The sequence below is a fragment of the Sphaerodactylus townsendi genome, linkage group LG10, assembly GCF_021028975.2.
Source record: "Sphaerodactylus townsendi isolate TG3544 linkage group LG10, MPM_Stown_v2.3, whole genome shotgun sequence".
Classification (NCBI taxonomy): domain Eukaryota; kingdom Metazoa; phylum Chordata; class Lepidosauria; order Squamata; family Sphaerodactylidae; genus Sphaerodactylus; species Sphaerodactylus townsendi.
This window is the reverse complement of record NC_059434.1, coordinates 62,713,713-62,740,730: the sequence shown is the minus strand read 5'-3', so window position 1 is coordinate 62,740,730 and position 27,018 is coordinate 62,713,713. Positions and strand designations below refer to the sequence as shown.

At 44.3% G+C, this 27,018-nt stretch overlaps 1 protein-coding gene across 1 annotated transcript in view; it reads right to left on the bottom strand.

The window, feature by feature from the left end:
- The window catches only part of ALPK1 (alpha kinase 1), a 63,649-nt gene that overhangs the window by 17,898 nt on the left and 18,733 nt on the right, over positions 1-27,018 (bottom strand). Inside the window, exons 2-4 of the mRNA XM_048509326.1 lie at positions 18,954-19,145; positions 15,381-15,535; positions 94-292 (exon numbers count right to left, since the gene is read on the bottom strand). Of these exons, the coding sequence (XP_048365283.1) occupies positions 94-292; positions 15,381-15,535; positions 18,954-19,074 (475 nt within the window). The 5' untranslated portion in view covers positions 19,075-19,145. The remainder of the gene's footprint in view (positions 1-93; positions 293-15,380; positions 15,536-18,953; positions 19,146-27,018) is intronic.

The following is a 27,018-nucleotide window of genomic DNA, read 5'->3' as shown; positions in this document are numbered from 1 at the left end:
TCATTTCAGGAATAGGACAAAGTATCCTCTTGAAAGTCAAGTAGCGCCTAATTGGAACTCAGTGGAGAGGCTGTGTGAGGAGTATTTCATTACCTGCATTTACAGAGACGCGGGCCTGGCGAATCACCAGCTGAGGGGCAATTGGTGTTGTAGGGTGAAGCTTGTGCAGCCTTTTGGCAATTTGGAGGAGCTGGCTGGAGCCATCCACCCAATACACGAATCGGTCAATGAGGAACACAATAGCAGCGGCTGTTGCATAGTCTTTGACAGAAATGGAGCTTTTCAAACAAACCTGGAAAGAATACCATAAACACAGGATGGTGAGGAACAGGCAGTCTCCAATTTGTGGCTGTTTCTAAGGGACCATTGATCAAGTACATTGCTCATCAAAAAGAGGGAGGGAGAGAATAGCAAAGTTGGGACAAAGGAGGAGGAAGAACAGTTTGGATTTATACCTTCTCCTCTCCTGTAAAAAGACTCCTTTCCCTTTCCCTCCCCATAACAGACATCCTGTGAGGCAGGTGGGGCTGTGAGAGTTTCGAGAGAACTGTGACTAGCCCAAGGTATGAACCCTGTTTCTCTGAAAATAAGATATCCCCTGAGAATAAGACGTAGTAGAGGTTTTGCTGAAGTGCTAAATATAAAACATCCCCTGAAAGTAAGACTTAGTTTTTTTGTTTGGAAGCATGCCCGTTGACCAGAGCATGCAGCTGTGGAGTGGAAAAATAAGACATCCCCTGAAAATAAGACATAGCGCATCTTTGGGAGCAAAAAATAATATAAGACACTGTCTTATTTTTGCAGAAACACGGTAGGAGTGGGAAATCAAATCTGATTCAGCAGATTTGCTGGAATGTAGGAGTGGGAAATCAAATGTGATTCAGCAAATAAGAGGCTCATGTGGAAGAGTGGGGAATCAAACATAGTTCTCCAGATTAGAGTCCACCTGCTCTTAACCACCACACCATGGAGGCGGTATATGTGAAAATGGTGTAGAAGAGATTGAAAACAGTTTTTTTAAAGTGTGAAATATTTTATGGATGAGTCCTAGGTTAATGCATTCTGCCCGGTGTTTCAGCCTGCCATGCAATGAGCAACATTTTCCTACAATTTGTTTTTACTCATGGTCAGTTTCTAAACAAAATCTTTCTGGGGCTGAAGGTTGTGTTGCAAGATACTACTCATAAGTCCACTTGTTCTCACTGGTATGAAAGCCCTTCATCTAATTGCAGATATGTGTCAGTTGGCCTGGTTTCATAGCATTTGGTGGGGATGGACTGTCTCTTTTTTTGCGTAGGCCTCTTATGTTCTTTCCCTGAACTCAAGGTTAAGGCCCTAGCTCAAATCAAGTCATTCTAAAAAACAGCTCTACAGCATACAGAGAACAAAGAAATAGCCAGATTACAGGCTATTTGATTAATTTTTTATTTGTACTGCAGTGACAATTCGTTCCTTAGTGTGGTACATTCTAAAAAATAACATCTTACCTTTAGCAGTTAGCAGCTCTTTCACTGAGCTTGGTCTGGGGCCATTCATTTTAAATCCAGTGTAGTCAAATGAGGCTGTGTTTATAATCCCAAACTCATCAGCCACATGTTGAAATACAAGTGACCCACTAGATATGCATGGTGCTATAGATCGGTTATAATCTGGTTGTGTTGTAATGTGCAGGCAAGTTCCTAGACCTGCTGATTCCATTCACTGACAGCTACAAATGTTCACTGAACTGGTTCCATCCAATTATTATTATGCATGTACACATCTGTCTATCTGTCTGTATGAGTGTCTGTTTTTGATATCTGAGGCAACACATTTGAGGAGCCAGTTTTACATACCACTGGGGGAAAATATTCTGGGGAGGCTGTGGCTTTCAAAGAAACAGTTTCAGAATGCAGTATTATCTACCTATGTACCTACCTACCTCCCTCCCTCCCTCCCTCCCTACCTGTCTATGTATCTAGTTTAAAAAGCAAAGTGATATTTACCTGCTATAGACATTCCTGAATAGCACTTCAATACTATTTTCAGAAGTTATAAACATTTAGGCCGTTTCCGCATGAATGCGGAAGCGGCCGGGTCGACGTACTCAACACCGACCCGATGACGCTAGGACCGTCTGCACGGACGGTCCTAGAAAGAGCCGGGCAGCTGGCGCCGCAGAGTGCCAGTGCCTGGCTGACCCGGTGTGTCCCCGGGCCTCCGGTGCGTCGCTGAGGCCTGGGGACACGCCCCCTGGCCCTGCGCGCCTGCTCCAGAGGCGCAGGGCAGGGGGGCGTGTCCCCAGGCTTCAGTGACGCACCGGAGGCCCGGGGACAAGGTAAGTACAGGGAGCGGGGGGGGGGGGGGGGAGCACCGGGAAGCTGCTGCCGTTCGCATGGTGGTGGCTTCCAGCCGGCGTTTCCCCAACAAGTGCACTTCCGAGCGCACTGGGGAAACGCCGGCGTGGGGATGGGCGGCCGGTGCGAGGGCAGCACGGCTGCGATGCAGCTGCGCCCCCTGTGCGAACGGCGGCCTGGGGACGGCGTTTTTGCCGTCCCCAAGCCGCCGTGTATGGCTTGTGCGGAAAGGGCCTTAGATTTTTTTTTAGGTTAAAAGGCAATGTGGACCTGTTATTATTGTCCTTTTCCCTTTTAATTCCCAAAGGAGTCCAAGACTTCCCAGGGATCAGTCAAGCCCTAAACATCAACAAGTTGCATTAATATAACAGTAAGGAGACCAGATCAAACATGCCTTTGTACATCACAGAGAAGCAACTGGGTCAGCAATCCAATGTTTTCTCTTTGCAGGTGGTCTTGAATGATTTTAAAAATGGTATTAACTCCCTGGGTATTCCCCTCAGTGGTTGATCCCTCTCACCGGCATGGAGGATATGCAGAGTTTAGGGAAGAAGAGAGGCCAGCAGATTAGCTCTGAGGAAGTACAGAGCCTTCCTGGGTCTCTGCAGAAGCTGTAACATTTGCCTAAATCCCTTATCTTTACCTTGGGGGGGAAATGAGTGGGTAGTTGATAGCTTTCTTCCCCTTCCCATCGAAGGGAGAAATGACAAGGAAAATTCTCCAAGCTAGAACCCAATAAATTCTTTGATGAATCCTCACATAGGTTTGTAACTGGGACAGCCCCATGCAAACGGGAGAAAGAGTGCTGTGGCGTGGTTGCAGAACCACCTCATCACTCCCATAGAGACTTCCTGGCAGTGTGGAGAGGCTCGCAAAGTGCAAAAGTGCCCCCCCCCCCCCCCCGGTCACTGAGAAGTCTCAATGGGAAGCAGCAATGAACCTATGCCCCACAAAAGAGTGTCTTAAGACTGATCTACGGTCCGTCAACTTAATGCCCACAAAGGCTGGGAGGGACTACGATGTGACCTGACAACATAAAGGGGAGATCCCAGGTCAGATTGGGACCGTGGTACGTGGGGAAAAGATGCTGAAGCCTCCCCACATGCTATTTTTGCAACTTAAAATCGTCACATTCTGGCCTGCAAAACCACTACCCCTCCTCCCATGGTCATTAAACAGGACTTTGATTCATTTATTCATTTCTTTAAACATCTATCTTTCACACTGCTGGGACAAATCTTTTTTTTAATCAATCATTGCATCACCTCCATTTGGCCTGGTTTTGTGATGATTTTTGCCAGTTTTTTTAAAAAAATATTTTCTAAGAAGTCAAAAATCATATTGGCATTCTTGATGACATGGTAGCTTGAATCAGGAGATATGCCTCTAGAAATCATCAGTGAGGTAAAAGGCCAACTGCAGGGTGAGAAATTCCTGAAGATTTAGGGCTGATGTCTGGGAAAGGCAAGGTCTGGGGAAGGGAAGGACCTCAGAAGGGTATAATGCCATAAAATGCACACTCTAAAGCAGCCATTTTCTTCAGTGGAATTGATCTCTATAGTTTTAAGATTAGTTGCAATTCCAGGAGATCTGCAGGTCCCACCTGGAGACAAGCATCCATAGGCATAAATGAATGCATAAACAAGTGGTAAACTAAAATAAATTAATGGGAAATGGGAAACTAAACCAATATCCAGAAAGAATAAAAGAAAAACAAAGTCTGGCAGTTATTTTTTATCTACAGTCTTTCAACCTCTCTGTTATCAAGTGAATCAAATCCAAAAACTGGACTTTATTCCAGGATAATTCCATTGATTTCAACACAGCGACTTCTTAGATATAAAAGTACAGATATTGTAAAGGCTGGTTTGTGTGACAACAGCTGTATACAGAAAAAAAACCAATATCCACAAATGAGACTATGTTTTCATCCCGACCTCCATACGGGAGTGTTTTCATCACTATCTTGTCATGTCTTCAACCTGTGTTAATATGTTGAGTCTGCCCATTTAGCATTCTCCAAATGAACTCCCAAAATGTTTTCTAAGGCTGGAATCATCATGTGACATAAGGGATAGGCCTCCTCATGAGAAACATCGTTTCAAATTCTGAAGCCCCAATTCTGGAGTTACAAGCGATTGAGCCTGGGAACTTTAGTAGACCAAGCATGTGCTCTGCCCCTGAGCACCAACCCCTTCCCAAAGTGTGGACTGCACACCTGCTAATACTCTTATCAAGAAAGAGTAATCAGTACTTTGTCTTCAGGCCAATCAAAACATGTACTGAATGGTTAGGCATTCCTTGTCAACAAGTCCCTGAGATTGCCTTACACATTGGGAACCATTGTTCTGTGGAGTTACAAGTAGCTGTGAGGCCGTGAGATAACACCAGTCAGGTGTCAAACTGAACTTCTGGCAACTGACTTGTTTGTGATCCCCTTCCTCCCTAGGATAAGCAGGTGGTAGATCACAAACATAACACATCAGATCTCTGATATCATGATAATAAAGTGTTAAGAACTGCCTTGTATCTACCTAGATAAATAGACCTAGGCCTAGACCTGGCTTATCACATTCAGTATTGACCGAAACCTTTGCTACTTGAAATTCTTTAATCTGCACATGCAGATCCACTTGGCTGTTTTCTAATTGTAATCCTAAACAGAGGTATACCCTTCTAAGCCCATTGATTTCAAAGGACTTAGAAGGGTGAAACTTGGCTTAGAACAGGACTATACATCTAGGATTTCAAATATAGCCCATGCTTGATCACTAAGCTGTCACTCAGATTTCTCACAGACAGTGAAAAATAATAATGATTTAACCAATAAATGTGAAAACGTTCCATAGGCAACACCAGTAATGAACTAAAATACTTCATTGCAAAGCATTACAGCTTGGTCTGCCTCCCTCAGAAACTGAAGCTACTATGGACTGCGCAGATGGCAATTTGAAATATATGTTTAACCGCATGGGACAGGGTATCGTTAATTGCTAACATGATATTCTGCAGTTGACACGTGGTTCAAAAAGGCATTCATTTTTGGTGGAAGGACGTTGTTTTGGAAAGGACAGCATTTGAAAGGCATTCCTATTCTCTGTGCACTTCTTCAACAATGGAGGAATCCTCATCTTTAAGCACCTGCAAACCGTTGCTGCCAACTACAAATCCTTCTCACTCCTCCTGAAGCCACCATATATTTAAGCATTGAGCCATTGCCTAATGTCTCCCCCCCTCTCCCCTCGGCTTCGTCTTCCCTTAAGAGACTGGAACACAAAAAACATGAGAGAGGGTGACCCGCGGAACAAAAGAGCCTTTGAGTTCCTCGGAAAAGTAGACTTGGAGGAGGATGGAAAGAATCCAAGTGGCCCTATTATTTCCACTTGCACTAATTAGACATTTTTCTGTCAGCCATTGAGCACCGCTGAGAGGCCAAACTCACTGAATTCTTTTCTAAAGTGTTTACAGAAGTTTGCATCTGTTTGTGTCTCTTCAGGAGGAAAATAAGCACTTCAATAGCATTGTGAAAAATCTAAACCAAGTATCCTATTCTGGAGGGCCTGGCAGCTGCATAATTTAACTCTCCCTTCAATGCCGAAACCTCTTGTGTCCCTCTCCAAAACCAAATGGACACAAAATGGAGAAAAGTCAAGACAGGGCAAGAATATCATCTTCCTCCCCCCTCCTTCTGCTTAAAAGAAGACAGCACGCTGTGTTGCGCGCTCATAAATTTAACTTGCTGTCAATTGATGCAGCTACGACCCTATTTTTTCTTTCGTTCTAACAGTATTCTGAGAAATAATACCCAAAAGTTTCACTGGCTGCCGAGCAGAACAACGGTTATTAGGCCACAAAAATACTGCTGCGATAATGTAAAATGTGGCCCAAGAACTATCTCCTCTAGCAACATGTTTTACTACAAGAAGGTCACGTAATTTCTATAGCTGTGGAATAAAATCACCGATGCTCCAAGGTAAAATAATAAATAATGCCCAAAGGGCAGCACTGTTAATCTGCTGCAGCAGAATTAAACAGAAGTCGAGTGGGACCTAAGTCCAACAATATTCCTTTCGGTAGAAGTATCAGGTGTCAGAGGTCATTTCATCAGATGGATGGAAGATATATGTTGCTTGTAACTACGCATAAGTATTGCTCCTATGGATACATGCTTCATGTATCTTATAAAGTGAGCTCCAACTCAACAGAAGTTGATACTGAAATAAATTTTGGTAGCCTTTAAGATGCCACTGGAATTCTGCTTCATTCTCAAAGATGTGAGAAGTACTTCAAAACCCTCTCTATCCATCAGGGAGGTGGACAATAGGAAAGAGCTTTTATTGCCACTGTTCACTATGACTAATAGTCTTCAGCTCATCCATTTTGTTACTGTCTTGCAAAGAGCAGCCTTAACATGTTGTACACATGCACACAGTGATAAATAGTGTACAAGTTTAAAGTATACTTACAAATCCATTCAACTTGCTGGTGGCACTTGCTGGAACTGCTGATTATCGAACCATGATGAATTTGGAAGTGTGCTATCATGCTGCTATTATGCACCATCTCTGCATGTGTATAGGTGGAACAAAATATAAAGGCTGACATGTCTGGGATGCCAGTGGTGATCTAAGTGATTGTGGGACTCCAGAATCACTGCCACTCCCTGTCATCCCCTCCCCTGATGTGTCTACCCCTTGCCACTGGGGTTTAAGCAGAGGGTGCCACAGGGAGAGAGGCAGTGGAAGAAGCTTCTGCCGCTAGAAGCCCGCCTCCAGAACCCTGGATGGGTGTGATGTGAGCAGCCATTGCTGTCAAACTGGTTGTCTCTCCACTGGAGGGTATGGGTAGTCAGGCCATCCTTGATATGTGGTCTGGGGTAGCTGCCCCTGCTGATGTCCATGGCTAAGGCCAGCCTTGTGGAATGCATATGCACAGATGCCCTTTCAAAAGAGTGCCAATGTACTTTGAGATCAACTGGAAGTTTTGGTCTCAAAAATGTATGCCACTCTTGTGGTCTTGAATCCAAATGTAGCAGATTTGGTTAGACTGACTAATTCCTGGGTGATTTGTACTTAGTGTCACCATAAACAGGGCATGATATCCAAACACTGTCAAGCAGTTTCTCCTGATTCACCTCCAAATTTCTCTGTGAAACAATAAGTATTTATTGACCCTTACATTTGTTTGGACAATATCTGCCAAAAGTCCACCCTCTGAATATCATAGTTCTTTTCTTTTAATTTTGTAAAATTGAATTTCCAATTTGTATATTAGAGAATCTCTCTGTTCTGTTGATTTTCTCTTTTTTTTGAGATACAATGAACCTCAAGCCTTGTACAACTGCAGTTTTTTTCCAGTGTTCCAAGATCACCCCTTTTTGTGTACCCCACATAAATACCATCTGTCTGTGTGTGTAGCTGCACGGACCCTGAGTTACTGTCATTTAAAATAAAACAACCAAAACTTACAATCTAAAGAGTCAAATGTATATGTATAACATAAAGGCATGAAGTGCAACCAGGGAAGATGAAGGACAGCGCGGATCAAATCTCCCCTAACCAAAAATAAAGGTTGCAAACAACAAAAACACTCTGTCGTGAACACAGTTTTAGGGGATATCTATGTTTTGAAAGGAGACTGAAAATTTGTACTTTGCCTGAACATCTGTTTCCACGATGTCAAATGTGTATGTATAATTGAGTTTAGGGGCACAAAAGGAACTGCATGGCTGGGAAGGAGAGTCAGGTGGAGACAGAATTAGATTTGCAGTGGATTTCTATACATCAATTAAAGGGTGGAGGGTGTACGGGGGTGGGGGTAGAATGCAAAATAGCTTTTATTGAAGGGCCTGTGCTTAGAAGGGCTGAGTGGATGGGTGTGCTGTTTTCATGGCTTCCCATATTAGTGATTTAGCTCCTCTCAGTATTACACCTTACATTGGGTCCTAGTGTTAGGTTCAGTGCCAGGACACCTTGATTTGCTGACAACTGCAGCTGCTCCAAGGAAGAAAGAATACACTCTTTACTGAAGCCATCTGCTGCTAGAGTTTGATAGAAAATGTGCAAACAGGAAGTTTCTTGCACACATCAACTTGGGGAAGATGACCAAAACAGAAGATGGTGAGAGAATTTGCAATGAGGCTGATCAGTGAGCCTATAGACTGCTCTGGTGTTTTCTGAGAAAACAGCCAAGTGGATCTGATTCTCTATATTTTCATGAATGACTACTGTTGAGTGGGTAATGCAATGAAATAAATGGAGTAACAGCAGGGGTGGAGTGAGGGGAAACTGCGCCCGGGACATGCCTGTGTCCCTACCACGCCCCCACACTGCCGCACGCCCGGTGCATCACGCCCTACCCCGCTCCCTTGGCGCTACGCCACTGAGTACCAGGGTGATCCGGATTTCTGACACAGTAGTATGTTTGCTTGAACAGAGAGGAGAAGTTGACACTGGCAGTCCCTTTCTGAGCATCTCAGCTGGATTCCCCTAAGTATGCTTTGTTGGTTATTCCATGGAAACTAACTCAATGAGAAGCATTATACTTGTGCAACTTTCAGAGCAAGTCAACATTTAAATAAAATCAAATATTATTTTTGGTATTTGAGATAGCACCAGTGGTGGGATCCAAAAATTTTAGTAACAGGTTCCCATGGTGGTGGGATTCAAACAGTGGCGTAGTGCCAATGGGGCTGGGCGGGGCACGACAGGGGCGTGGCTGGGCATTCCGGGGGCGGGGCATTAACAATTTCTCTGTTACTGTAAAAAACACTTACTGTAAAAAAAAGTTCCTAATTTCCGCTGGTATCTTTCTGTCCATAATTTAAACTCATTATAGCGAGTTCTATCGTCTACTGCCAACAGAAACAACTACTTCTCCTCTAATTGACTGCCTGTCAAATACTTAATACTTTCAAATAATTTTGTTTCTAGAAATCAAAAGAAGGATACTTTCCTTAAACAAGGAACTTTACCATATTTCTAAAACATGTTTTTAAAACAGCCCAACAGGGAGAATTATCCCTTTTTCTACCTTCGCTAACCAGCCACATAGGAAACAACAGGACTTTATGATTTTTGGACCTAATGGAATTTCTAACGGAAAAGCAGACCCAGTAACCCCCTCTCGGCACACACAAATAATTAGTAACCCACTCTTGGGAACTGGTGAGAACCTGCTGGATCCCACCTCTGGATAGCACATCTTGCTAGGCAACAGGAATGAGGAGTCAGTTCTACATACCAGTGGGGGAAAATATACTAAAGAGTCCTTGGCCTTCAAAAAACAGTGTCAACATGCAGTATCTGTCTGTCTGTCTGTCTGTCTGTCTGTCTGTCTGTGTCCAGCAGACGTTCAGAGATGGTTTGTCATTATCTGCCCCTTCTGCAATGGTGACATCAAGATTAGACTATTGTTAACACACTGTACATTGGTCTTCCCTCAAAATTAATTCAGAAACTACAGTTGATGAAGAATGTCACAGCTCAACTATTATTGGGAGCTAGATGGAAAATTCTTGACTGTTCTTGACTTTCATTCATATAATCGGCCAGCGCATGATTCTCCTTCTCCACTGATTGCTTTACTTGCAGTAAGTCTCTGCCACCAGATCTCCGGGGAAGGTATAATCTATCAATATCACTGTGCGGGTGTAAGGCATGGTGCATCATCATCATCATCATCATCATCATCATCATCATCATCATCATCATCATCATCATCATCATCATCATCATCATCATCGAGGGCTTTTCTATGAAGGCAATGCGGTAACACTACACAAAGGACTTCACAAAGCTCCTGTGGCCTGTACTATTGTGTATAGGTTGCTGTGGTTTGTATTGTGCAATGTTGTGTACCCTATACTATTGTGTATAAACTGCTGTGGTCTGCTTTGTGTATTATGCATTTTCCATCCTTTAATGTGCATTGTTAACTCTTATGCTTTGCTTCAACTCTGTGTTTTAGACTTTGGGTTGGTTCTACAACTCAAATCTGATTTCAGTGTTTATTGAATGTCCCATCTTGTTGACTGTATTGACATCCTCTGCGTAGTTAGCCTTGAGTCCCAGCGAGAAAGACAAACTATAAATAAATAATTAGCTAAACAAACAAAAACATAAGTAAAGGAAGCCAGGCCCTCCATTTGCAAGGCCTGAGCAAGGATGTTAACAATAGGGTGTTTGGGAGGTCACTAATTCATGGGTTGCTGTAAGTCACAAGTGACAGGACAGCACATAATACACACATTTTTACTATTATTACTATTATTAAAGGTGAATATTTTGCATTGCTGTGAGATGACTGTTTCCTATTAAGACTGCCAGATTTGGATTTGTCTCCCCCACCCCCCTTCCTCTTATGATCAATTTTTGCTTTTGGCTGTTTTGCACAATAGATTCCTGCAGCTATTGCCTAGCTGAGCTGTTTAAAAGGGTGATGTCAGCAGCACTGGTTGTTTTGCATTCTCAACAGAGCAACAGCCTGCAAACAAAGCACGGGCTGTAACAATGTAAGGCTAAGTCAAACTTCCAGACAGGCACCCAAGTGCTCTCGTACAGATACTTGGAGATCAGTGAAACTACTCCATAAGAAAGATGCTGCACACTGTGAATAAGGATCACAAAAATCTGGCCTGCCTGAATAATAAACACTCCATTAAAGGATCCCAAAGCACTTCACAAACACGGGCTCATTCCACTGGAGAGCTTTTCTCTGCTCGCCACTTTAGAATAAACTCCGATGAAACATGTTAAAAGTTTCCCCTAAACAATATCAACAAAGGCTTATTTCTCTTTCAGTGGGAATTAAAATAAGTCTTTCAACATCCCCCTCCCCTGTGAAAAGAAAACATTCAGAATTTCATCCTCCCGCATGAATCCACAAACTCATCAGCATAATTTCCCCTTCACCAGCTTGATCAAAGTTCTGAAAAAACTTTTTACTGTGCCTTGAAATTTTAGGGTTTAAAAAAAATGGGAAAGAAAGAGAACAAGAGTAACCCTTTTCATTACTAATACTAATAATATGGGTCAAAGTGTCAGCCAATCCACAATTAAATGGAAAACAAAACAAGTGGTATCCCTTTTTGCTGCAATACAATAGTGCTGGAATATAAATTACCAAGGAAGATGAAATAACACTTCAAAGCACATAGGGAAAAGGGAATGAAAGTTTGAAAGTATTTTTAAGGCATGATGAAACATTGAAGATTGGGGTTGCCCCATGGACTTTGGTGTGTGTTGCTGAATAGTCTCAAACTAGCATGAGGTAGGTTTGTAGGGCCCTATAGTCTATGACCCCATGATATGCTTTGTTTGGCCGAAGCAGCTGCAGTTATCAACAGATGTTTCGCCAATAAATAATTGGTATCATCTCAGAGAAGGCTCATCTACCTGGGGTGAGAGGATAATGCTTGCAAACACTGCTCTGCTATTACAGCCGCATTAATCTCCCATCTATCCAGGTTTCTCGGGGAGTTTACTGCAGGTGTTTATCTTGGGAGAGAGCAGCCAAATGTGCTGTGGTCTGAACGCTTTGTGGGCATTGTAAAAGGGGTCAGCCTCCACCATAAATTTCTGTCTGAGGCCACACACACCAAAAAGGAAAGGGAAGAGGGAAAGGGAGGGGGTGGGGAGGAAGAAAATGCACCAAAACAAATTCAGAATCACAATAAAACTCCACTTAGTGCTGGAATTTGTGTAAAAACAAACCCACCCACTTTATCTAGGGGTATGCAAAAAAGTAGAAAAGAAGGGCTTTCTTACAAAGCTCCAACAGAGCAATTCTGTATAAGATATTTTGCACTTGGGGCAAATGACACCTGACATTAACCCAGTCACCTATTGACTAAGGATATCCAAATATGCCCTGTGAGTTTATTTTACTGTTTGAATGAATTCCTTGTGAGCTTTTTTGCATCACTCCTGGTTTTTTCTTTAATTTTCTGATTTCTGTTTGTTTCTTTGGCAGTATATTTACAGAGTGCTGCAGAGGGCATGCGTTTAGTGTGCTCGACAAAGATCTGGGAGGCCTGGATTCAAATCCCTCTTCTGCTGGGTAACCCCAGGCCAGTCACTTGCTCCCAGTCTTACATATTTCACAGGATTGCTGTGAGGATAAAACAGGGATGATCGCTGAGCTCCTCAAAGAAAGGTCAGGATAAAAATGCCCTAGCTAAATAGGTTTTACACTATACATCATTTTAAAACATTTATATATTACAGTAGTGGGAGCAGCAGTGGCGTAGTGGCTAAGAGCAGGTGCACTCTTATCTGGAGGAACTGTGTTTGATTCCCAGCTCTGCTGCTTGAGTTGTGGAGGCTTATCTGGGGAATTCAGATTAGCCTGTGCACTCCCACACATGCCAGCTGGGTGACCTTGGGCTAGTCACAGCTCTTCTGAGCTCTCTCAGCCCCACCCACCTCACAGGGTGTTTGTTGTAAGGGGGGAAGGGCAAGGAGATGGTAAGCCCCTTCGAGTCTCCTATAGGAGAGAAAGGGGGGATATAAATCCAAACTCTTCTTCCTCTTCTTCTTCTACAGGGCATAATTCACACCATTTACCGGTATATGTAAAAACAGGCCTCTTATTTTAGCAAACTACTTACAGATTTACTAACAGATTTCATTATTTTGGTTGGAGGAAACAAGACAACCACACTTGTGTGAGCACTAAGAACCTATAAAAGAAATTGCATCTCCAACATTGTGCACGAGAGTTCCCGTCCAAATGGTCATGTGATTTGGAGAGAGAAGGAAGGAGCTGGGAGGAAGAATTAGGACTAATAAAAGGAAACACTTCTTCACGCAATGCATGATTGGTGTTTGGAATATGCTGCCACAGGAGGTGGTGATGGCCACTAACCTGGATAGCTTTAAAAAGGGCTTGGACAGATTTATGGAGGAGAAGTCGATTTATGGCTACCAATCTTGATCCTCCTTGATCTCAGATTGCAAATGCCTTAGCAGACCAGGTGCTCAGCAGAAGACCATTGTTTTCACATCCTGCACGTGAGCTCCCAAAGGCACCTGGTGGGCCACTGCGAGTAGCAGAGTGCTGGACTAGATGGACTCTGGTCTGATCCAGCAGGCTAGTTCTTATGTTCTTATGAGCACTCCCCTTAGTTCTCTTATTGCCCCTGCAAGAAGAGGTAGCAGCTGAGTGGGCTTCATTTCTTTCTTTTTTTACGCCAGTATTGGCTTGAGAGCGTCTAGGTGAAACTCTTCTTCAGCAATGGAAGCCGAGAAGAAAGCTTTATTTTATAAAATGTGCCAAATGTGGGACAAAAATGGCTTAAAATGACTCAGAGTGTCTTTCATGCTTGGGGCAGGTCCATATTCCATTGATGGAAGAGCGCACCACAATGGAGAAAGCCTTCACAGGTTATCCAAACCAATATGCATCCCAGGATGGTGGCTGGTTCTGGCTCCATGGGGAAAGCTATTGCCTGGGATTGAGCCGAACTGGGCTCCACCAATGCCCCTTGCCCTCTCAGGGCAGCTCCAGAGGAATCCAGGGCTGACTGCCCCGGATGATTGCTGTACCGGGGGGGGGGGATGGGAGAGGGGACCACAGTTGGGCCTCTTATACTTCCACAGGAGACTCTGGAAAACTACTCACCTTGCGCTGCTGCGCCAATCGCAGCCAGCCACTGACAGCAGGGAAGGAGGCTGAGTATGGACAGCAGGGAGGGGAGCAGGCTGAGTATGGAGGCAGCAGGAAGAACAGCTCAGTTGGGCCCAGGACAAATGCCACATGCCAGGCCTTGGAGTCTGAGAGTAGAGGGAGAGTGGAGCCAGAGGAAGATACAAGATACAATAGGGGGCAGGGGCCAACAGAAATGGACAGGGAAGAAGGGTAATGGGGCCAAGGAAGGGTAGGCACACTCCTGATCCTAAAGTCCTGATTAGGGGGGGGACCCCTATATGTGGGAAGGGAGAGCCAAGGCCAAGGAGGAAGTCAAACCAGCAGTTCCTAGAGCTGGGGAACTATGTGGATTGTGAGAGAGAGGCAGCCAGAGAGACCTCCATCCTCATTTCTGAGGTCACAGAGGAGTCAGAGGCATTGGAGGACCCTGTGGGGAAGCAAAAGCTCCAATCAATGGGGGCACCACACTAACTTTCCAGAAAGATCATACCAAACTATACAAGAACATAAGAAGAAAGAACTTGTTGGGTCAGACCACTAGTCCATCTAGTCCAACAAACAATGGCCAACCCTTTACTTTTAAGGGCCATGACCTTCCCCTATAGAGGCCAAGACCTTCCCCTATAGAGGCCAAGACCTTCCCCTATGGCTTCCTCCCAACACTAGTATTTAGAGGTTTGCTACCTCTGTAGAGAAAGGCTCCATTCAAGCATTATGGCTAGTAGCCATTCATGGACCTCTCCTCCATGAATCTGTCTAGGTATTTACACTGGTGGCTATCACTACTCATTTCTTTTGTTTGTCCTGAAACTATTTCTCTTCAATTTCATTATATGCCCTTAGTTTTAATATTATGTAAGAGGGATAAAAAGCTTTATATACGATGCATAATTTATATAGCTTTATATACAATGCATAATTTCATAAACCTTTATCATGTCTCCTCTTAGCTGTCTTCTTTCCACACTGAAAAGTCCAAGACTCTCCAGGCCTTCCTAACCATCTTGGTTGCCCTCCTTTGGATTTTTTTTTAGCTCGGCAATATCCTTTTTAAAATACAGTGGCCAGAAGCAAGTTAAAGGGAAAAAAACCTATTCTGAAGCAAGGGAAAACCTGGAAGATGAACAACTGCACAAGGATGTTGTGTGAAACCTTAAAAAAAGAGAACCTGCTGCAGTTGGGTTGAGGGTAGAATGTGGAGCTAAAAACCTCGTTCTATTGATGAGGAGGGGAATGTGGCCATTGACCTCAGTGCAACCAGGAATGCAGCTGTCCTTTGGCAGAAGCAACAGTAGAAGAATGGGGGTCATTTGTATAACAGGGAAGCTGGCCCTTGGTTAGCTCACTGTCTATCCCAGTGCAGGTTTTTAGTGGTAGGTGTCTAGCATGTCATACCAGTAAGTCATGCAGTCTTGCGTTGATCACATCTTTTAGGTTTGTTTTGTCTTCCAGGTCGATGGCTTGTTTGTACTGCCATTTTTCTGGCACGAAGGGCCACTTCATTTCCTTTGCCTCTTCGATGAGGGTCTTCAGATCATCAGGGAGCAAAGCTGCAAAGGTCAAAGTGCAGATAAAGTGATTTGGTCGCTAAGGTTACAGGGTGGCACCCAACCTGCCTCCCCCCTCCCCCAATTCTCTTCCCCGTCTGGCTTCTCAGTGGCTACAAGTGTTGTTTCTCCCAAGGTTAGAGTAATAATGGCAGGGGGTCATCAGGAAATCTCCTTTGCTCTGCCCTGCAGGTAAACTGGAGCTGCTTGTCATGGAAAGAAGATTTTAGAAGGGAAACACACACAGCACCTGCTTTGGGAAAAACAGGAGACAAAAAGGAAAGGAAGAAGGGTGTTTCCTAGGAATCTGGATTGAGCGTGCAAAAGTATCCATTTAACAGTTTGATTCTTCTTGGCACTAAATAAATGCTGAATATTTTATTTCTTATATCTGTATCCTATTCTTTCTTTTAGGAATGCTTAGTAGCATTTTGGCATCACAATACCCTTGTGAAGGAGGTTAAGGCCAGAGGTAATGAGTCTATAACATGGTCTTTAGTTGTGGGATCTAATCAGAACCTCCAAGTCCAGAGGCAGTATACCTTTGAATAACAGATGCTGGAAGCAAACTGCAAGGGAGAGTTACTGGATTAGATCCAACCAGCTTTTCAGCTGGTGAAATAGAGAGGTGGGAGAGTCAGCCAAAAATGCTATGCTGAGAGTGATGGGATCTGCATGGACAAAAACCATGTGGGATGGGAGCTATAGTAAGGAAGGAAATGGTGTAGAATAGCTGGATGGATCCCACTCTTTGTCTTGTTGCCTTGCATTATCTGGTTGGCTACTGTTGGAAATACAATACAAAACTAGGTGGACCTTATTGTCATAAGCACTAGCCTATGAAGTGAACTTCATGGCTGAGCAGTAAGTGATAGTAGTACATGTCACTGCAGCATATATTGTGTAGTAATGTTAGGAGTATTAAGGAGAACAGATGTGTACTCCTGATGTTAAAATACATTCTGTAAAGAGGAAGTGAGCAAAGTCATTTATTAAGCCGGGATAGTAAGAATGACCTTGTGATGCAAAAATACCAGTGATGAACAAACCTAACATTGTATTGTCGAAGGCTTTCACAGCTGGATTCAACTGGTTCTGGAGGGTTTTCCGGGCTGTGTGGCCGTGGTTTGGTGGATTTTGTTCCTAACGTTTCGCCTGCATCTGTGGCTGGCATCTTCAGAGGTGTATCACAAAGAAAAGTCTGTTTCTCACTGTGACACAGTGAGAAACCGACTTTTCTCTGTGATGCACCTCTGAAGACGCCAGCCACAGATCAAGCCAAAACGTTAGGAACAAAATCCACCAGACCACAGCCACACAGCCCAGAAAACCCTCCAGAACCAAACCTAACATTGTTTGAGTCCCTCCGTCCGTCCGTCCGTCCGTCCGTCCGTCCGTCCCTCCCTCCCTCCCTCCCTCCCTCCCTCCCAATAAAAATACCCTATAATTTGATGACAGTAATGCCAGGGAAACAAGACAATCTGCAGGTTTCAAGATCGCAAATTCCTTTGGTTGAAACTTCCGCCTCAACCAGCTCTTTCCTCATGTGGCTTTGGTAAATTTGCCAGGCTTTTGAAAAAGCATCAGCAAGAAAAAAAGAAGTCTTAGCACACTCTCCTACAAAATAATCACAGATTGTGGAATTTCATACAGATTGTGATATTATTAATATTATAGCCTCATTGTTTTTAACCAGGGGAATTTTCACCCCTTTGCTTTAGAAAGGGGCAATGGATCCTATGGAAAGCCTGAGCCACTGATCCTTTACTTCCTGAAGCAGTTTACCTGAAGGACCATGGCTAATCTAGTGATTATTAGGGCACTGATGCACCTTATCTGGAACTAAACTGATTATTTATCATGCTCTGCATTGTTTAATAGGAGAAACTGAAGCAGAAGAAAGGGATACCTGATTAGAAGTTCAATAGCTCATTCTAAAGAGTGATAATAAAGCTGAAAGGAATTTGTGACAAGAAAACAAAAGTGCTCTTTGTGGGATGAAAGAAAGGACATCTAAAAAAGGCACACACCACATTCACACATAAACTAGATTCACAAATGTCAGAGTGCCACAGACAGTGAAGGCTAGAGCCCAAGTGACCAGAACATGAGCAGAAAACATCCTAACTGCAGAAGATGTGCATTACATAGGATCTGTTAGGATTTATGCACCTATAGAAAGAGGCAGTTGAGATTCAAACCAGCAAGAGAACCGGGCAGGGAGTAATTATGCCTTTTGCCTGACAAAGGAAAATCCACGTTTCTCAAGCTGGCTCTCGGCAAGTTAGAGAGCAATGTTCAGATGGATTGGTTGAATATATAATAATCTTCTTAACAAAAAAATATTCTACCTAGGCAGTAAAGGTGAAGGTGGAAAGTGGGTGAAATCACTGGTCACCTTATACATGACAACATTTAGACAGCACAAGATTGTGTGTGGGATCAAGTCATATTGTGGGCAGTTGTGAATTCGTTGTTGCTCCCTTATTTTTATTTTTAACATGATCCCTTAAGGTGAAAGCCTTTTGGTTTAGTTTCATGTTTTACTTGTATTGTTGCATGCTGGCTGTGTCTAGTTATGTTCTAGGAGGTCCCTGACTTGGCTCAAGTTTTGTTTTGGTATTGGGTGTGGTGGAGTTATTACAGATCCTATGAATAACTTGCAGTAAGGGTGATATTTGCCTTCCATGCAGAGCCCTTTGCCAATGGAAGAGGGAAAGTGCCCTCATTCGTGGCCTGGATACTTGGGATCCAGCCTGCTGAACTCAAAAACAACTTGCAGAAATAAACGGTTTCATGTTACTATTAATAGATGACGAAACTTAATTTTCTTATTTTTTTAAAAATAGTGTCATTTTCACAGCACAGCTTAAAAACCAGATTCTTTCCATCACACTCCTGGCATTTATAGTTCCTTCAACATGCTCAGTGCTGCATAATCGTTTCAAAAACTACTTTTTTAAGGTGCTAAAAGTTTTGAATTCTCCATCTTGTATACGCAAAAAACTGTGTTGGGAGAAGCTGTTAAAAACTTCAGTAATAGGGATGGGCGGACTTCAGTGAAAAGAAAACAAATAACAGCCAGCATTCAGGAGTTGCATTAATTTTTGTTATAATTGAAATTTATGTGCATCGCCAAACTTTGGGAGCATTGTTTTTCTCAAACGAAAACGGCTCTTTACAGCCTCATGTTTACTGAAGCTTTAAATGAGAAGTGACAGCAATTCACTGGTACAAAGTAGGCTTCCTACCCTGCCTGCCTTCTAGCTCACATCCCATTCATGTCCTAGAAATCCAGTAATCTTTTGACACTTGTCTGCTAGGAGACAAAAAAAAAAAAAGAAATAGGGCATGGTGGAGATGGAAACAGCTCTGTGCAATCGGCTCTCTGGCACCTGGTACCCTTTCAGTGGGCCCTCACCTCCGTTCTGCGGATGCCTGCTCTTGACTCCCTTGGATTGGTCCTCCACCTCCAGGGAGATCTGATCCAGCTCTTGCTTGCATTCCTGTAACAGGACGGCCACCATTTTTTGATTATTCATGATGCTTGCTCCCACTCAGCTGCAAATCGGGAAGGGGGGAGGTTGTCCCTGAGTGTGCAGCAATCAGTTGCCTGTGAGAAGAACACAGATTCAAAATGAAAAGGATCTTTTCCAGGCCGAGCTACCTGGTGAACAAAAGAAAGGGGGGGGAGATGATTAACGAAAGCATCATCAATTATCTGTGAGGCTCAAGCAGGGAGGGATAATAGGGGAAGTACATGACAGCCTCAGAGGACTTTATTAGAGAAGGGTGTGAAATTACTCCAGGGTCCATGTGATGCGACAATCTGTGCAAGACATACCTCTCTGACAGACTGGAGCATGAAGAGAGAAAGGATTTGCTTTTCAATACAGCTGTAAAGTCCCAAACAGCGAAGTGGCCAGCCAGGGGGTGCGTAAAAATCCTTTGCACAAGTAAAAACTTAAAACCAGAACCCAAATGGTAAAAAAGACCTTTTAACCTCATACTGCAGTGACCGCCTTTGGGTTGTGCAGTGGTACTGTGATTTATGATCTGAGTGCCAGGTAACGCAGTCACAAGACTCCTTTGTCAGGGTTTCAGGGTCCATCACTCAACCGTGCTTCAAAGGTTTATATGAATCAGGCCTGGTGTACTATTCTGAATACATCACCTTGGGGTTAAGATCACAACATGGGCTGCTAAACTGCTGTTCCTAGAGCTGTTTTTTTTTAACCTTTTAAGCCTGCCATAATCTGGTATTCTTGTACCTGCGGGCCCAACCATCACTCACATGTGCCCATAAGGCAGCTCTAAGAATCAGACCCAAGGCTGATGAGTACATCTTTCACTCAAGTGCACTCAAGATGCTCTCAAGTGACAACTGCTTCTGCTCGGGCTTTCTTAGGGACTGCCACAGGTGCTGTGGATGGACTTCCCAAGAATGTGAGGAAGACCCTCACCTTGTACAGATTTCGGAGGTCCTGTAAAGCAGAGCTTTTCTGACATGCTTTTGGTAGCTCATGAGTGGAGACTGATTTGTTTCCTTTTACTTGTATTTTTTATTTTTGAGAGATTGTACCTGTTTTTAGATTTCTGTTGGTTGGGAGAGAAAGGGATATAAACATTTGAAATGAATAAACTAAAAGCAACTTCTGTGTAAAACAAAAGCTACAGTTGATATGCCCATAAATGGTCTGAGATCATCATACCTGTGGGACTGCCCCCCCCCCCCAAAGAACATTACACTTTGCTAACAACAATTTTGTTGGTATTTTTGCAAGTGTCTGTCACAATTCAGTTACTAAAGGGTTAACTGTTTGTATGTAAACAAGTTGCTGAGGTCACTGTTTTATGAGCGACTCTACTGATTAGCCATTTGTCAGTTTGCGTACATGCCAACAGGCACATAGAGTAGAAGTTATAAGGCTAGTTAGCAAATAGCTGCAAAATGTAGTCATTTACTGTAAATATGTAATAGAGAAGTACAGTTTGTGGTTGTTTTACCCCATGTAACCCTTCCCTGAGCTAATAAACTATTTTCATACAAAAGCAACTCAAAGTATCTCTGGCTATCTTTATTTTCCATTCCACATCTCTGCTAAGTATCTCTTTGAACATATTTAAAAACCTACAAATTTACTGGTGATCCTTGGCCTGAAAAGTGTCTGGTGGTCCTTAACTATAGCCAGAACCTTCTTAGTGCTGGCCCCAGCCGAGTGCAAAGCCTGGTCTAGTGAGACCAGGGCCCTGTGGGATCCATCTCAGTTCCACAGGGCCTGTAAGGCAGAGCTGGTCCACCAGCCCTATAGCTGAGGACAGCAACAGGGTTTACATTTATTTAGCTGGCCTTCCCTTCCCTCCCCATCTGTTTCTTTGGTGTGATTGTGTGATTATGGGGGTGTGTGTGTGTGTTTTCAGTTTAAATAGTTCTGCCTGGTTGGGTTTTTAAGGAGTCATGACGGATTGTGTATAGTTTTATTGAAATGATACTGGAAGTCGCTTTGAGCTTGCTGTGTTGGGGGAACAGGATAAAAATATAAGTAATAGATAAATAAATAGATGTCCATGCAACTGGCATGCATCTACTTGACTGTCATGCAGGCAACTGTATTTAGTTTATATGCTGCCTTTCTTACTAGTGGGGGAGTGGCTCTTCCAGCACCCTTGAACCAGTGGTGGGATTCAAAGGATTTAGCAACCGGTTCCAGTGGTGGGATTCAAAAAAATTAATAACTAGTTGTATACAAGCACAATTTTAACAACCGGTTCTGCCGAAGAGGTGCGAACCTGCTGAATCCCACCATTGCCTAGAACCCTATGAGATAGTTAAGCCTGTGAGGATGTGATTGGCCTGATATCACCCAGCAAGCTTCCATGACAGAGTAGGGTTTCGAACCAGGGTCCACCATTCAGCTCTTCCTTTTCCAATAAGATGTTAGCTATTCTAAGCTAGATGATCAGAAAGAATTAATTAGAAATTATGATGAAGCTGATTCAGGCTGAATCATGTTACATACATTTTTGCACTTAGTTTTAAAGAATTATTATCCAGGTTTGCTTTTTGGGGGGCGGGGAGAAGCAGCAGGTGTACCTCTGTGCTTCCACGTCTTTGTACGTTTGAGACACTGGATGCATAATCAGAGCAACATTGACAATATAAAATTCTGAACCACCAATTAAAACCCCTAAGCTCTTTCCCTCAAAAAAGGTATTATTCTAATTCTGATCTTCAGGCTGTGCTACAATTCCAGGGAGACCAATGAAGGGGAAGCGAAGACTCGATGAGTTCCATGAGGAAATGGCATTTATGGATTAATCCCAACAGGGAACAAATAAAGCTCATCGCAGGAGTGTTCAGTGGGGACTCAGCACAGTCAATTGAAAGAAAAATCATTATTTATGGCTGGAGCTGTTTTGACTTTCAAATAAACATTTTAATTATTTTAAGTGCTACATTTAAACTTCTCCCTTCTCTGGGTGGAGAGTCATGGTGGCCCTTGAATCAATGCATTGGGCATTATTCAATTTTTTTTGTCCTGTTAGGAAAGCCGGGTGGGGAATGAGGGAGGTTTGAATTACCTTGAGACCTAGCAGGAAGCAGGAACCTCATTAAGGGTTTCCCCTATTTCCCGTTGGCATACATGAGAAAAACATACATGAGAAAAACAAATGGCAGCAAAAAGTCTTCCTATTATAATCATCAAACACACCCACACACAAAACCACCCACCCCTCCAAAAAATAATTCAAACACTGAACCATATAGATTTTAGCAAACTGAGTTGTTTTAGGATCCAGCAGTTTTCTAGCCTGGGCTCCAATAACGATGTAGAATCTAGAATCCTGTAAGCATGTAAAATATCTTTTTACAGTTCTGCTACTGCACATGCACTATATGTAAATACATGGCTTATGTATCCAATGCTATATTAATATTACTGTAAGAAATGCCAAAAACACATGGGAACAGTTAGTCCAAGAACATAATTAGAATTTTTATTTCTAAGAATATCAGTGAGCCCCAATCTAGGGGGTATGTTCCACAGGGCTTAGTGAAATTCACGTCCCAGAAATGTCCAGAGAATGATGGATCATACAGTGATTGGTCCAAGATCACACTGCAGGCTTCACGTAGAGGAGTGGGGAAACAAACCTGTTCCACCAGAGCCAACCACTACCCCACGTTGTCTCTGAACCACTACACCATATATTCCTTATATAAGTTAGTATATTTCTAATTTATTGGGGAAAATTATTAGACTATAAAATATATTCAAGGAAACAAAACAACTTACTGGCCTTTAAATAATTGTGGTGGTGGTATATTTTTGTGTGTGTGGGGCAGGTTAGTTTGGACTACTACTACTGTGAAAGGGTTTGCAGCTATTAGGTGTAGAAAAAAAAGTCCTCCCCCTTTAAGGGATGTAATTTACACCACATATTAAGCTATACTTATTAAATCTCTGTTAAAGGGACAGAACATTTTTCTCCAGGCCTGTCAGCCGCCTGATTTCTATATCCTTTTTTATACCTGCTTACTTGGGTTTGTATGGGGAGAATTGCCTTGTACATAACATCAGGAAAATTTACTGGAATTAATGCTATCCCAAGTTAAAGCCCAAAACAAAATTTCCTCTTTAAATATTCTATCAGTGTTAACATGTGCATTTGTGTGTGAACGACTGAATGGCTTAAGATAATGAGAGGACAGACATGACTGTTTGCAAGAGGCTCAATTTCTACCTGACTTTTTAGGTTTCAAGACTAAGTTTTCACTCTTTTTTGTGGTAAAGCTCGGTACTCCAAATGGCAGAGGGCTGTATTAAAATCAGGAAAGCCCTTACTCAAGGCAAGCCTCTCCTAAGGCAAGCTCTCTTGTTAATATGCACCCACATGAAAGAGGCTCTTTTCTCCTATACAACTACAGTGTGTGTGTGTGTAAATTGCAGGGGGCTCATTGGCATAAATCTCGGCTGCGACCTCTGAGGTAAACGGATTTACATTACTTTCTGACAAGAATTAAATGAAGGCCTTGTGGATATATGAACAGCCTTCTAGACTGCAACAGATGGGCATGAATGTGCTCCCTAGGCAAACTACCAGTGACATCTGCGTCCTCCAAATTCTGGTGGTCTCAGCCAATTAACAGGCAAAATGGGGGAAAAGGGGAGGAGGGGAGGAGGGCCGGTCCCTGCACAGCTACCCCCCCCCCCCCAATCCAAAGCTGACGCAGAAGCACTTGTGTTTAGAAATGAGATCAGGAATAGCCTGGAGGAGTGAGGAGATTGTTTTTAGAAACTATAGGGATAAGCTTTACAGAAGGACTTGGGTTATATTAGATATTTGGAAAGCACCATACACACAGTAAACAAAATATTATCTAGAAGGCAGATTTTTTCCCCTTTCACTGCCATTTGTGGAGCAGAAAATAATCTCAGCCCATGGACACTTTTATTCTGGATTTTCAGAAAAGTGATAAGGAATGGAATTTGGCTTGCTTTGTATGGTAGTCAGAAGACACAAAGCAAAATCCTCAAGATTCCTAAAATCTCAAAATCCCCAAGACTGCTAACACCGTCTAGAACAGGGGTAGGGAACCTTTAACACTCAAAGAGCCATTTGGACCCGTTTTCCACAGGAAAAGAAAACACTTGGAGCCGCAAATAATTTTTGACATTTAAAATAAAGATAACACTGTATATATTAGGGTTTTTTTACCTTTTACTCCACTCTGCTCTTAAGAAGCGCATGGATGCGCCTCTCGGGCCTCGCTCGCCTTCGGGCTTCTCTACTCTGCCCTCGGGTAGCTTGCTTGCCCCCCTCGCCTCCCTCACTCGCTTTGCTTCCACCCTAAGTCCGCCACTTTCCTGTTCTACCTTCACATCCACTGCTTGGCTTGCTCCTCACCACTTCTGTCTTCACTGCCATCTTTGTTCCCTCATGTCCACTCTGGGTTCACTTACCTGCTTGCCTTGTCATCGGGCCCCACTCCACTTGCTCCTCACCACATCTGCTTTTGTTCTTGCCTCACCACTGGCCACTTGTCTACCACATCTGGAATCTTGCCTGTCCTGTTCACTTCACTTCTGCTCCACCACACCTGCTTGCCCTGTTCCGTCACCACTCACTTCTGCTCCACCACCTGTTGCTTGCCCTCCCGTCTGGCCTACCACTTGTCTACCACTTTTACCTGCTTGTTCTGTCTCTGCTCACTTCAAGCTTCACTTCTGCCCTACCGCTTTACCTGCTTGCCTTGTCTAATCTGGCCGAGGTTTGTCTCACCACACCTGCCTGCCTTGCCTCACCACTTGTCACTGGCCGCTTCCACTCACTTGCTCCGCCTCACACCTGCTTGCTGTCTTTGCCCCTGATCACTCTGTCTCACTATGCACCTGCTTACCTGCCTTGCCCCCCCCCGATCACTTGCCTCACTACTACCTGCTTTGTCTTGCTCGGCCTCGATCACTTCTGTCTGCCACACCTGTTGCTCTGCCCTGTCTCATTCCACTCACTTGCTCCTCGCCATGCACCTTGCTTCTGTCTCCCTGTCTGGCCACCACTTGCCTCACCACCTGCTTGCCTGTCCTGTCTACCAAGCCACTTGCCTTCGCCATGCCACTTGCTTCTTCTCTGTCTGGCCTGGCCACTTGCTCCTACTACGCACCTGCTTGCTCTTGCCCGCCCGGCCTCACACTGCCCGCTTCCGTCTTACCCTGCTCTGTCTTGTGCCCCCTCGGCTCACACTTGCTCCCGCCTCCCCGCTTTTACCTGCTTGCCTTGCCCGGGCCAGCTCAGCTTCACTTCAGTCTACCAGCTTACCTGTTAGCCTTGTTCCCCGCTTCACACTTGCTCCGCCTGGGCTTACATCTGCTTGCTCCTTGTCTCGGCCAGCCACTTGTCTGCCTGGGCCTCACTTTTACCTGCTTGCCCTGTTCTGTTCGGCCTCACTTGCCTCCTACTAGGCCCGCTTTTTACTCTGCATAAGTTCTGCTCGGCCCTACTCACTTGCCCGGGCCTGGCCACCTGCTTGCCCTGCCTGCCCGCCACTTGCCTACCACACCTGCTTGGTTCTGCCCCCCTCACCACTTGCCCGGCTCACATCTTGCTTGCCTTGCCCCCCTCACACTCTGTCTACCATACCTGCTTGTTCTTCCCTCACCACTGTCTCGGGCCTTCAAGCCCCTCGGGCCTCACTTGCTCACTACCACTCTGTTCCCTCTTGCTCCGTCATTGCTCGGGCTTCACCACTTGTTCACCAATTCCACTCCACCTTGCCTGCTCACCATGAGCTCACTGGCCCACTGGGCTCACACCACACACACTCTATCTGGCTGCTCATTTACCTGCTTGCCCTCATGGCTCGTCTCACCAGTTGCCTGCCCTCCCCACTTCCTCACTCTGCTCTCACTTTACCTCGTTGCCTTTAATTTCGCCCAGGCTTGCCTCGAAGGCAGCCAGCAGGAGTTTCTCCCACGAGAAGCCCCTGAGTCAAGACGCTCGGCGAGTCAGCCGGGTCCCCACCCCTGGTCTAGAACAACACTTTCTATTCTGGCAACAGTTTTATTCAAATGCTTTTGTATTAGAATTTCCCCCCCCCCCAGAAAGGATTCATCATGTACATTTCCCAATAGGAATCTATTATTCTGTTTATGGAAGTATCTGTACAACAGTTAGGTGGGTAATCCCTTTAACAAAGGGTTAATGTGTGGGAATGGAGGGCTGAAGCTTTTTTGTGGCAGGACGTCCATAAACATTACTGGCTAAATATCATTACATGAAGACTCTGTAAAAGGCACAGGATGCTCTTGTCCAGCACATTCTCTATATTTTGAATACCATTCACCAGGACTATCTTCTACGTACTTCTGATCAAAAGGAATTGATACACTCAAAAGGTTTTACATAAACCTCATTTACTCAGTAACAAACTAGTGCAGGAGGCATACCTGGTGGATTGTGCCTTCTAAAGCTGCAGGGCTCACCTAGGATCTGAGAAAGGGACAAAATCCTACCTCTCCCCCCAAAACATAAGCTGACCATCCGTCCCGCTTTTGGCGGGACATTCACGCCTTGGGAGAACTTGTCCCGCGTCCCGCGGGTTTTCCCCAATGTCCCGGGTTTTGGAAGGCTGCCGCACTGCCTTCTGGGGCGCTGCCGTTTCCCACCCTGTCACAGGGCGGGAAACGGCAGCGCCCCAGAAGGCTGTGCGCTCCTGCAGCTGCATGCGCATGTGGCTGCAGGGGCATGGCCTTCTGGGGCGCTGCCGTTTCCCCCCCTGTCACAGGGCGGGAAACAGCAGCGCCCCAGAAGGCTGTGCGCTCCTGCGGCTGCGCGAGTGTGTGTAAGCACGCGCGCACGGGGGTCTGCCCACCCGTCCCGGTTGACGAAGGTGACCATCTGGTCACCTTACCAAAACAACAACTTTGCAAATTAACCATGAAAGGAAACATCATACTTTAATGAAAGATAGACTACACTGGACT